This window comes from Theropithecus gelada, chromosome 1 (genome assembly GCF_003255815.1).
Source record: "Theropithecus gelada isolate Dixy chromosome 1, Tgel_1.0, whole genome shotgun sequence".
In the NCBI taxonomy this organism is placed as follows: Eukaryota; Metazoa; Chordata; class Mammalia; order Primates; family Cercopithecidae; genus Theropithecus; species Theropithecus gelada.
The window spans coordinates 95,059,286-95,072,414 of NC_037668.1; the positions used below are offsets into that span (position 1 = coordinate 95,059,286).

General features: G+C 40.6%; 1 protein-coding gene across 1 annotated transcript in view; it reads left to right on the forward strand.

Moving 5' to 3' along the window:
* IL23R (interleukin 23 receptor) overlaps positions 1 to 13,129 on the forward strand; it is an 87,564-nt gene that overhangs the window by 34,179 nt on the left and 40,256 nt on the right. The window contains exon 6 of the mRNA XM_025402421.1: positions 1,003 to 1,148. Within this exon, the coding sequence (XP_025258206.1) occupies positions 1,003 to 1,148 (146 nt within the window). The remainder of the gene's footprint in view (positions 1 to 1,002; positions 1,149 to 13,129) is intronic.

The following is a 13,129-nucleotide window of genomic DNA, read 5'->3' on the forward strand; positions in this document are numbered from 1 at the left end:
CCTTCCTTCCTTCCTTCCTTCCTTCCTTCCTTCCTTCCTTCCTTCCTTCCTTCCTTCCTTCCTCCTTCCCTCCCTCCCCCTCTCTCTCTCTTTCTGTTTCTCTCTTTCTCTCTTTCTTTTCTTCTTTTTTGACAGAGTCTCGCTCTGTCACCCAGGCTGGAGTGCAGTGGCATGATCTCAGCTCACTGTAACTTCTGCCTCCTGGGTTCACGTGATCCTCCTGCCTCAGCCTCCTGAGTAGCTGGGATTGGCACGTACCATCACGCCTGGCTAATTTTTTCTAATTTTAGTAGAGACAGCATTTTGCTGTGATGGCCAGGCTGGGTCTCAAACTCCTGACCTTAAGTGATCTGCCCACCTTGGCCTCCTAAAATGCTGGAATTACAGACATGAGCCACCATGCCCAGCCTTTCTTTCTTTCTTTTTTTAAGACAAACTCTCATTCTGTTGTCCAGGGTGGAGTACAGTTGCACCATCATGGCTCACTGCAACCTTGAACTCCTGGGCTCAAGTGATCCTCCCATCTCAGCCTCTTGAGCAGTTGGAGTTTAGGCACACATCACCACACCTGGCTCAATTTAACATCTTATCAAATCTGATCATCTGAACTAAATTTGGATGCATATCATCTCTTCGTCAACAGATGCAGGGAAGAGGAGATAGCTCCTTTATCTCATTTTTGTACTCTTTTGTTAACAAGGCTAGGTTCTGGAATTTTATTAGTTAGGATTATAAGGGAGTGGAAGGTCAGGGAAAGACAGGACTATTAGAGTTCAGTTGTTTAAAATGGGGAATGGGTTGAATAGAATTGTCCTTAACAGCAGTTTTCTTCTACATTACAAATTAGTGAATAAGAAAATGTTCATTAATTGTTCATTAGATCATGAATTTTATTTTATTTTTTTACTTTGAGCTTTCACATGTCTAGATATTGATGAAAAGATGACAGTTTCTCTCTAGGCAAGTTTTAAACAGCCAGGTCTTTTTTTTTTTTTCCCCTAGTGATACCTTCTGCATCCATCATTTCCAGGGCTGAGACTAGAAATGCTACAGTGCCCAAGACCATAATTTATTGGGACAGTCAAACAACAATTGAAAAGGTTTCCTGTGAAATGAGATACAAGGCTACAACAAACCAAACTTGGAATGTAAGCTCAACTTTCATTATTCTTTAGCATGTGAATGAATGATTTAAAAGCCAACCATCAGTGACTACAGTGGACTTATTATGTCTATTTTACATGTTTTTAATCTGATTGTTTGCATGATATTGAAGCCACTTTAGTTTTTGTTTTATAAAATAATTTCAACTTTTATTTTAGATTCAGGGGCACATGTGCAGGTTTGTTACCTGGATATATTGCATGACACTGAGGTTTGGGGTATGATTCCTGTCACCCAGGTGCTGAGCATAGTTACCAATAATTAGTTTTTCAACCCTTGCCCTCCTACCTTCCTCTGCACTCTAGTAGTCCCCAATGTCTATTGTTGCCATCTTTATGTCCATGAGTACCTGATGTGATTTGGCTGTGCCCCACCAAATCTCAACTTGAATTGTATCTCCCAGAATTCCCACGTGTTGTGGGAGGGACCAGGGGGAGGTAATGGAATCATGGAGGCCAGTCTTTCCCATGCTATTCTAGTGATAGTGAATAAGTCTCACAAGATCGATGGGTTTATCAGTGGTTTCTGCCTTTGCTTCTGCCTCATTTTCTCTTGCCACCACTATGTAAGAAGAGCCTTTTGCCTCCTACCATGATTCTGAGGCCTTCTCAGCCATGTGGAACTGTAAGTCCAATTAAACTTCTTTTTCTTCCCAGTCTTGGGTATGTCTTTATCATTAGCATGAAAATGGATTAATACAGTATACTGGTACCAGTAGAGTGGGGCATTGCTTAAAAGATACCCGAAAATGTGGAAGCAACTTTGGAACTGGGTAATAGGCAGAGACTGGAACAGTTTGGAGGGCTCAGAAGAAGACAGGAAAATGTGGGAAATTTGGAACTTCCTAGAGACTTATTGAAAGGTTTTGCCCAAAATGCTGATAGCGATATAGACAATAAAATCTAGGCTGAGGTGGTCTCAGATGGAGATGAGGAACTTGTTAGGAACTAGAGGAAAGGTGATTCTTGTTATGTTTTAGCAAAGAGACTGGCAGCATTTTTCCCCTGCCCTAGAGATTTGTGGAACTTTGAACTCGAAAGAGATGATTTTAGGATATCTGGTAAAAGAAATTTCTAAGCAGCAAAGCATTCAAGAGGTGATTTGGATGCTGTTAAAGGCATTCAGTTTTAAAAATGAAACAGAACATAAAGGTTCAGAAAATTTGCAGCCTGACTATGCAATAGAGAAGAAAAACCCATTTTCTGGGGAGAAATTCAAGCCAGCTGCAGAAGTTTGCATAAGTAGCAAGGAGCCTAATGTTAATCCCCAAGACCACGGGGAAAATGTCTCCACACCATATCAGAGACCTTCACGGCAGCCTCTCCCATCACAGGCTTGGAGGCCCAGGAGGAAAAAGTGGTTTCATGTGCTGGGCCCAGGGTCACTGTGCTGTGTGCAGCTTAGGGACTTGGTGCCCTGTGTCCCAGCTGCTCCAACCATGGCTGAAAGGGGCCAACATCCAGCTTGGGCTGTGGCTTCAGAATGTGGAACCCCCAAGCTTTGGCAGCTTCCACATGGTGTTGAATCTGTGGGTGCACAGAAGGCAAGAATTGAGGTTTGGGAACTTCCACCTAGATTTCAGAAGATGTATGGAAACGCCTGGATGCTCAGACAAAAGTTTGCTACAGGAATGGGGCCCTTATGGAGAACCTCTGGTAGGGCAGTTCAGAAGTGAAATGTGGGATCTGAGCCTCCACACAGAGTCCCTAGTAGGACACTGCCTAGCAGAGCTGTGAGAAGAGGGCCACCATCCTCCAGACTCCAGAATGGTAGATCCACCAACAGCTTGAACCATGCACCTGGAAAAGCTGCAGACACTCAATGCCAGCCCATAAAAGCAGCTGGGAGGGAGATTGTACCCTGCAAAGTCACAGGGGTGGAGCTGCCCAAGACCATGGGAACCCACCTCTTTTATCAGCATAACCTGGATAAGAGACATGGAATAAAAGAAGATCATTTGGGAGCTTTAAAGTTGCCCTGCTGGATTTCAGAATTGCATGGGCCCTATAACCCCTTTGTTTTGGCCAATTTCTCCCATTTGGAATGGCTGTATTTACCCAATACCTGTACCCTCATTGTATCTAGGAAGTAACTAACTTGCTTTTGATTTTATAGGCTCATAGGTGGAAGGGACTTGCCTTGTCTCAGATGAGACTTTGGACTGTGGACTTTTGGGTTAATGCTGAAATGAGTTATGACTTTGGGGGACTATTGGGAAGGCATAGTTGGTTTTGGAATGTGAGGACATGAATTTGGAAGGGTCAGGGGTAGAATGACATGGTTTGGCTGTGCCTCCACCAAATCTCAACTTGAATTGCATCTCCCAGAATTCCCATGTGTAGTGGGAGGGACCTAGGGGGAGGTAACTGAATCATGGGGGCCGGTCTTTCCATGCTTTTCTCATGATAGTGAATAAGTCTCATGAGATCTGATGCATTTATCTGGGGTTTCCGCTTTTGCTTTTTCCTCATTTCCTCTTGCTGCTGCCACGTAAGAAGTGCCTTTCACCTCCCGCCATGGTTCTGAGGCCTCCCCAGCCATATGGAACTCTAAGTCCAATTAAACCTCTTTTTCTTCCCAGTCTCCAGTGTGTCTTTATCAACAGCATGGAAACAGACTAATGCAGTATCCAGTGTTTAGCTCCCACTCGTAAGTGAGAACATGTGGTATTTATTTTCTGTTCCTGTGTTAATTCACTTAGGAAAACCACTCTAGCTTTAATAATGATTATTGTATGCTTGCAAACAGAGAGCTGTTTCCTGAAACAATCCACTTGCCTTTTATGAGTTGCTAAATAGACAAATCTTCAACTAAGAGGAATCTATCTGATTAGCTATTTATAATTCAGTTTCTCCTAGGGTGAAATTTATATCAATGATCATGGATAAAAAATTTAAGTATTCCGTGCTGAAATTTGACAGGCATCCAGGGAAACAAAAATTCTTCAGAAAGGAGAACTAAGATTTATGAATGTTTCTTTTTAAGTGAAAAGTGTACAGTTCGGAGTGTAATATTTATTACCAGTATAGGCCTGAGTCTTAGGTGAGCTTAAAGATGATGATAATCTGAGTAAAGATGAGTTTTAAAAAGTGGATGTCTAGAGAAATAAACGAACCATCCTTAAATGCCAAGGATAAATTATCTAGTGTCTTAAGAAAGGCATAGCTGCAAGGTTCATTAATAAAGTCATATCAGATAACAGCACCTGGGAACAATGTAATAAAAACTCAGTAATTTCTACTGTGGAGGAACATTAGCCTGATTTAGGAAGAAGTTTCAATTTTGATATATTTTAAAAGAAATGCCATTTTATTATTTTTAAGTGTAACAAACTGCCATTTAGTCCAAATAATTAAGAAATAGTTTCTGGGCTTTTTTTTTTTTTTTTTCTTCAGATACTTTTTTAAGGTTTCTTTTTTAGAGATAGGCTCTCACTTCATCACCCAGGCTGAAGTTCGGTAGTGCAATTATAGCTCACTGCAGCCACAAACTCTTGGGCTCAAGTGCTCCTGCCACCTTAGCCTCCCAAGTAGCTGGGATTACAGTCACTCACCACTATGCCTGGCTAATTTACTTTTATTTTTACTTTTTGTAGGGTCTTGCCATGTTGCCCAGGCTGGTCTTGAACTAGCCTCAAATAATCCTCCCCCTAGCTTTCTCATCAGCCTCCCGAAGTGCTAGGATTACAGGCATGAGCCACAGCACCTAGCCTGGCTTTTCTTACTTAACAGTTATGTATCAGCTGTGAAATTACCAGTTTTCAGAGAGTTAAATAAAATTATGTATATTTAACACTAAAACATACATTAAACATAACTTAATTTTTCTTTGGTGCTAAGCATGATTCCAAATCCTTTTACTGTTTAAGACTGATTCTGCATATCAGTTTTGCTATAGAGTAATATATCTTAAAAGTATCAAGAAGATGGGGGTAAAACTATACTAATTTTATTATATACCCTAAAAATTACTCATTAAAAATAAATTCCTTATGTCAACTTGTTTACCTGTGTTCACTCAAATCATAAATGTGAACTTTCTGGTAGTTTGCATTCCACTTAAATGGGATCCATGTTCTGCATCATTTGGTCCATAATCAAATGAAGATCCTGCTGAATTCCTTTTGCAATATGCAGAATTTAGATACATTTCAAAACAACACAAATAAAATTCTCAAGTCTTAAATTCTGAACTAATGGGGTTTTATCCTAATAAGACACCTGGGGTCCTTGTATAGTATCACAGTCATAGAATGATATTAAAGAATACCAAGTTTCTTAGGCTGGGTGCAGTGGCTCATGCCTGTAATTCCAGCGCTTTGGGAGGCCAAGGCAGGCAGATCACCTGAGCTCAGGGATTGAAGACCAGACTGGCCATGATAGCAAAACCCCGTCTCTACTGAAAACACAAAAAATTTAGCCGAGTGTGGTGGTGCGTTCCTGTAATCCCAGCTACTCAGGAGGCTGAGGCAGGGAATCGCTTGAATCTGGGAGGTGGAGGTTGCAGCGAGCCAAGATGGAGCCACTGTCCTCCAGCCTGGGTGACAGAGTGAGACTCTGTCTCCAAAAAAAGAAAAAAAAAAAAAAAGATACCAAATACTCTTACTTCATGTAAATAGGAGTAGGTAATAGACTAGAAAAAATGTTTAGAAAATAGAAAGTAACTGTATTATCAATGTCTCTGAATAAGTTTTCAGAAGCCAACTGTTTTCTGGTTGAAAATTCTTGTTCTCTGCTCCCCCTGGTGGTGCTACATAGGCCATCTTGGTAACAGGTACATTTGAGCTCACTTTTCTAAATCTTCTTTGTCAGAAGTGGCAAACAGAGCAGAAAGAATATGTGTTATTTCATCTGCTCTTCATAACAATCCTTCGTGATAGGTAGTATTAGCTCGATTATATAAATAGGGAAATAGAGTTTGAAAGAGGTCAAGCCAGATTTTTTTGAACTTATACCATCAGTAACTAAGTGTCTCTCACAGACTCTACATCACTTCAAAGACCAAATAAATATTTACAAAATGAAAAGATAGGTTTCAATCCAAAGCCAGGTTCTCTCTCCTCCATCCATTATTTTTTTTTAAGTTTTTTTAAACTCATGACTCCCTCAGTCAATCTACCATGTTTCCGTTAAACACAACCGCTAACACAGAAAAAGTGAATTACCATTTCTATCCAGATCACTGAAGCCAAGGCACTGTAGCAGAATGAAGCTTTGTTTACATTTGCTACTGTCAATTTCATCTGGGTCATGCATGAAGTGTTGTCTCTGCATTTCTGTAGGAAGACAGGAAAGTCAGAGTCAAGAGGAGTGGGAGGATACCAAAGATTACAGGTCTCTTCTACCACTTCAACCTCCATTAGATACTGCTGGAGGTGGGAGGTTTACTTCAAAGCGACAGGAAAGCCTTGTGGCCAAGAGCACAGGCTCTAGAGTTCAAAGCCTGGCTCTGCTACTTTCTAGTCATGCAATCTATTTTTTTTTTCCCCCTTTTGAGACAGGGTCTTGCTCTACTGCCCAGGCTGGAGCACAGTGGCACAATCTCAGCTCACTGCAGCCTTGACCTTCTGGACTCAAGCAATCCTCCTGCCTCAGCCTCCTGAGTAGCTGACCACAGGAGAATGCCACCATGCCCAGCTAAATTTAAAAAATTATTTTGTAGAGACAGGGTTGTGTCATGTTGCCCAGGCTAGTGTCAAGGTCTCTAACTCCTGAGCTCAAGCAACCGTCCGGCCTCGGCCTCCCAAAGTGCTAGTATTACAGACATGAACCACTGCTCCTAGCTGAGTCATGCAATCTTTTTCTTTTTTTTTTCTGGAGTGCAGTGGTGTGATCTTGGCTCACTGTGACCTCTGCTTCCTGGGTTCAAGCAATTCTCCTGACTCAGCCTCCCTAGTAGCTGGGATTACATGCGCCAGCCCCCACGTCTGGCTACTTTTTGTATTTTTAGTACAGACAGGGTTTCACCATGTTGGCCGGGCTGATCCCAAGTGATCTGCCCCCCTCGGCCTCCCAAAGTGCTGAGATTACAGGAGTGAGCCCCTGCGCCCGGCCTAGTCATGCAATCTTGAGCAAGTTTCTTATCTTCTCTGTGCCTCATTATTCCCACACATAACATGGGGATAAGATAAGCACTTACCTCATCTGTTTGTTGGGGGAAAGGGGATCCAATGATGTAAAAAGTTAGCTACAAGCCTGGAATAGAGTAATTGTTCACTAAATGCTAGCTAGTAATGTTACTCTCTAGCCTCTAGGGGAGCCATGCAGCAGGGATAGTAGAGCAAAGGAATCCACCTGAAAGTCACAGTATTGAGGGTGCTTTTCAGCCCCTTTAGCTAAGGTACATACGGACTGTGAAGTATCTAAGGGAATTAGGTGATGAGGCAAGGAGAATATGTGCCACGCAGCAGTCCATGTTTCAGGCAATGATGGATGGCATATATGATGGTGGTCCCATAAGCTTATCATGCAGCTGAAAAATTTCTGTCACCTAGTGATTTATATTACAATTGCCTGCAGGATTCAGTACAGTAACATGCTTTATATGTTTGTAGCCTAGAAGCAATAGGCTGTACCATATAGCCTAGGTGTGTGGTAGGCTATACCACCTGTGTAATTACAATCTGTGATGTCCGTACAATGATGAAATTGCCCCATTGTTAAGTGACACATGACTGTAGTTATCTCTTGAGAGACGGTTCCAGGTCAAAGCTTCAGATTTTGTCTCTGGAGACACAACTGCCCCTGGGAGAACATTTACAAACATCTTGCTCTAACCTCATTCACCTCTCTCCCTTCTGAATTCCCTAGCAGTCTAGCTTGGACCACCGGGTTGGAACAGATACAGATTTTAGTAAAGGCTCAGAGATAGCAAGAAGAAAATAAATCTCAGTTGGCGGGGGGAGGCACAAGGCTATATTCAGCTACCTGAGAGACTGAGGCAGGAAGATCACTTGAGCCAGAGGTTTGAGGCTGTAGTGCACTATGATCTCACCTGGAATAGCCACTGCACTGCAGCCTGGGCAATATAGTGAGACCTCTATCTCTATAAAAAGAAAGAAAATAAACATCTCAGAGAAAAACCACCTACTATGTAGTCTTGATTACAAAATATAACTAGCTTTTCAAAGTTGGTTTGAAACCTGTCTTTTCATTTTCTGATAATCTATCGAGTCCCTAAAGTGATGTAGAGTCTGTGAGAGACACTTAGTTACTGATGGTATAAGTTCAAAAAAATCTGGCTTGACCTCTTTCAAACTCTATTTCCCTATTTATATAATGGAGCTAATACTACCTATCACAAAGGATTGTTATGAAGAGCAGATGAGATAACACATATTCTTTCTGTTCCATTTGCCACTTCTGACAAAGAGAAGGTTTTGAACCATTCAGGACATAGGCATGGGCAAAGACTTCATGTCTAAAACACCAAAAGCAACGGCAGCAAAAGCTAAAATTGACAAATGGGATCTAATTAAACTAAAGAGCTTCTGCACAGCAAAAGAAACTACCATCAGAGTGAACAGGCAACCTACAGAATGGGAGAAAATTTTTGCAATCTACTCATCTGACAAAGGGCTAATATCCAGAACCTACAAAGAACTCAAACAAATTTACAAGAAAAAAACAAACAACCCCATCAAAAAGTGGGCAAAGGATATGAACAGACATTTCTCAAAAGAAGACATTCATACAGCCAACAGACATATGAAAAAATGCTCATCATCACTGGCCATCAGAGAAATGCAAATCAAAACCACAATGAGATACCATCTCACACCAGTTAGAATGGCGATCATTAAAAAGTCAGGAAACAACAGGTGCTGGAGAGGATGTGGAGAAATAGGAACACTTTTCCACTGTTGGTGGGATTGTAAACTAGTTCAACCATTATGGAAAACAGTATGGCGATTCCTCAAGGATCTAGAACTAGATGTACCATATGACCCAGCCATCCCATTACTGGGGATATACCCAAAGGATTATAAATTATGCTGCTCTAAAGACACATGCACACGTATGTTTATTGCAGCACTATTCACAATAGCAAAGACTTGGAATCAACCCAAATGTCCATCAGTGACAGATTGGATTAAGAAAATGTGGCACATATACACCATGGAATACTATGCAGCCATAAAAAAGGATGAGTTTGCGTCCTTTGTAGGGACATGGATGCAGCTGGAAACCATCATTCTTAGCAAACTATCACAAGAACAGAAAACCAAACACCACATGTTCTCACTCATAGGTGGGAACTGAACAATGAGATCACTTGGACTCAGGAAGGGGAACATCACACACCGGGGCCTATCATGGGGAGGGGGGAGGGGGTAGGGATTGCATTGGGAGTTATACCTGATGCAAATGACGAGTTGATGGGTGCAGCAGACCAACATGGCACAAGTATACATATGTAACAAACCTGCACGTTATGCACATGTACCCTACAACTTAAAGTATAATAATAATAAATAAATTTAAAAAAAAAAAAAAAAAGAAAAGTGAGCTCAAATGTACCTGTTACCAAGATGGCCTATGTAGCACCACCAGGGGGAGCAGAGAATAAGAGTTTCAACTAGAAAACAGTTGGCTTCTGAAAACTTTTATTCAGAGACACTGGTGATATAATTCCTTTCTATTTTCTAAACATTTTTCTAGTTTATTACATACTCCTATTTACATGAAATAAGAGGGATTGGTATATCAGCTATCTACTGCTACAATAATGTGTAACAAACTGCTGCAAAAACTGGAGTGACATATAGCAATAAACTTTTATTTCTCACTGTCAGTGGGGCCCAGCTGGTCTAAATTGAGCTTTCTGGGATTGGGCATGTGTTTACAGCTCAGCTGGCTCACTCCTATGTCTTTCATGAGCTCTCCTCTACATGTCTCCCGGTCTTCTTTCTGCATCAACAGGCTAGCCTGGGCATTCCTTATGGTGATGGCAGAGGGCAAGAGCACCTACACCCAATCTCTCCAGTGTCTTTCAATCCTCTGCTTGTATCAGGCTCACCAATGTCTGCTGGCTCAAAGTAAGCCACATGGGCAAACCAGAGCCAGAATGGGAGAATGTTCAAAGCTACATAGTAAAGGGACAGGATATATGGCAGGGAAATTACCAGGGCTATTGCAATCCACCTCAAAATGTCATCAGGCTCTCCACCTGCTGCTGGAACCAGTTCGTGCGAGGAGAGGAAGATGGTAGCATTTTTCCAAACAACAAAGACCAAGAACCTTGGCAGTCTTCATCCTACTCTAGCATTTGACACTGTTGACCACCTTGTCCTGAAAATGTCTCTCCTCTTGGTTTTCCCATTTCAAGAATGTGTTAGTCTTCTATCAGTATTTCTGGATGCTCTTTTCTTTGTAAATTATTTCTCCTGCCAGTTCCCTAAACATTGGCATTCCCTTCATACCTACCATCTCACTGTTTTCCTCTCTTTCTTACTCCTTTCACCTACTGCCAAGGCCTCAGCTACACCTGTATGTAGGCTAGAACTTGGAGCCCTCCCAACTCTCATGAAAGTCAGACCTACATTTCTAGCTATTTGTTGGTATCTTTATGGGCTGTCTCCTAGGCCCCTCAAATTCATGTCAAAAATTGAGCTCCCCGTTGGAAACAGCAATCCACACCTACTTCCATATACTGTATTTCAGGGGCGTTTGCCACATTGTATATACTTGCCTGTTTACACTTCTGTTTCTCTACTCTTTAACTATGAACTCATGGAAGGCAGGGATGTGCCATGATCATTTTTTGCATCTCTATTGATTTTTATAATGTCAAGTTCATGTAGCATTAGCTACATGAAACATTTCATTGAAACATTAGCTATTACTATTATTATTATTATTATTTGTCTTTAATGGTGTCCAATTTTAGTGACAGAGGCAGAGAAATCTTAGCTATGTGTTCAAGTAAGTGGATTATTGGTGACTCATTTCTCTAATTAAGCTACACCAGGGTCTCAGCAAACTTTTTACTCGAGGGCCAAATGGTAAATATTTTAGGCTTTGCAGAACATAAGATTTCTGTCTCAACTACTCAACTCTGTGTTTGTAGCGTGAAAGCAGTCTTAGACAATTATGTAAATGAATGGGCATAGTCTGTTCCAATAAAATTTCATTTTTGGACACTGAAATTTGGATTTCACATAATTTCCATGCATCATGAAGTAGTCTTTTAAAAATATTTTTTTTCGACCATTTAAAAATGAGAAAACCATTCTTAACTTAGGCCGCACAAAACCAAGTATTTATTCTTTTCTTGGAAGGGCTGATAGAACAGCATACAGATAGCAAAGACAAATCCTTGGCTTTGGCATTTCCAAGTCTAAAAGTTGGTATAAGACAGAAAATGTGGAAGAACATATGATTAGTCACAAATAAGTTTCCCCGTCACCACCCCATTTCCCTCCTCTTCCAAACACTAGAGAAAAATTACCTGGGCAGAAAGAGGAGGAGATTGTAGGGTAAAGGGAGAAACCAAGGGTTTAGACACTGGTGGGTTACCAAGGACCCTCTGATCCTGTGCCATGTCCCACATTGATAGTTGGGAAAGGTAGAGGGATTATAGAACTCTAACTGTATTGGAGACTTTTCTTCCCTCCACCCAAGGATGTTCCCAGGAACTTATATTTAACCTAAGAAAAGAGAGATCTCAAACTGATGAACATTAAGTTTCAATGACCCCCAACCTTCAGAGTTGAGGCTCTAAGTAGAAATTGACTTATTTCAAAATTTCTTGCACTCTTTAAATTATATTATTTACAGGGGTGTTCAATTAAGTCCAGCTTTTTCAATATTCGTTTTAGCCTCCAAAGATATCATCCTGAGGTATCATGTTGTACTTGCAGGGCCCTAAGCAGCCACCTGGTTTGTCTCATGGTTTAAACAACTGATAACAGTTCCGTAACATTCTTCTGACTATTTCGGAATTCTGGCTATACTTTAGGGTATTTCTTTCCTTCGAGAGGACTTATCTATAAATGTAATGGTAAGAAGCATATTGGAGAATAACAGCTTCCTTACAAGAGACACTAATATGAAGCAGAGTGCATTTGAAAGTCAAATCTTTGGCACAGTAGGTAAAATTTCTCTAGATCCCAGGAGACCTCAGACACTCTCCAGTTATATTAACATTGCAGAAAATTTCCAGGGCCATGAATAGAGACATGGCTTATGGAAACTCTGAACGATATCTTTCATGCAGAATTTGAAAAATATCATTCAGAGTTTCCATAAGCCATCTCTCAATAGACAAAACTATTCTAGGGCAGATGACATCCCCAAACAAATATTTCCATGAATTTTACATTTTCAGTGCATTGCAGGTTTTAAGGATTAATGCTAAGGTTGGGTTTTAAATGGAAGTATCCCTGAGAGAGGTTGATACCTCATTCTTCTTTTTTTTTAAATCTCAATCGTTCTAACTTTCTGTTTCATGAGTATCTGATAACTGCTTTCAGCTAGTTGTTGCATAAATGCATTTCTAGACATATTGACATATTTTATGTCTGCCTTTCAATCATGCTTCACTTTTCCCAGTAAATCAGTTACGAGAACATACTGAAGATGCTGTAGAAATGCCTTGGTTTCTTTCTGCCAACTGAAACAGCTTGTTTGGGGCTCATTTTTCATTATGTTTTATAGCAGGGTGTAGTGCTCCAGGGAAAAAAAGATTTTTGTGTTTATCCCTCAGCTATTTTCTTTATCCTCCATTGGATTTCTCAGTTCAACATTCTTAATATTTTAATTTTTCTCTGACACATACACATATATATATACACACATATATATAGATATATACATATATGTGTGTGTGTATATATATATTATCGGGCCTTATAGAATCTGCAATAACCTGCAATGAGGACCAATTTACAGCTTAGCTTATAGGTATTTTTTTCTAAAAGTCACCATTAGCGAGTAAAATTATTTCATCATTCAGGAAGAATTAT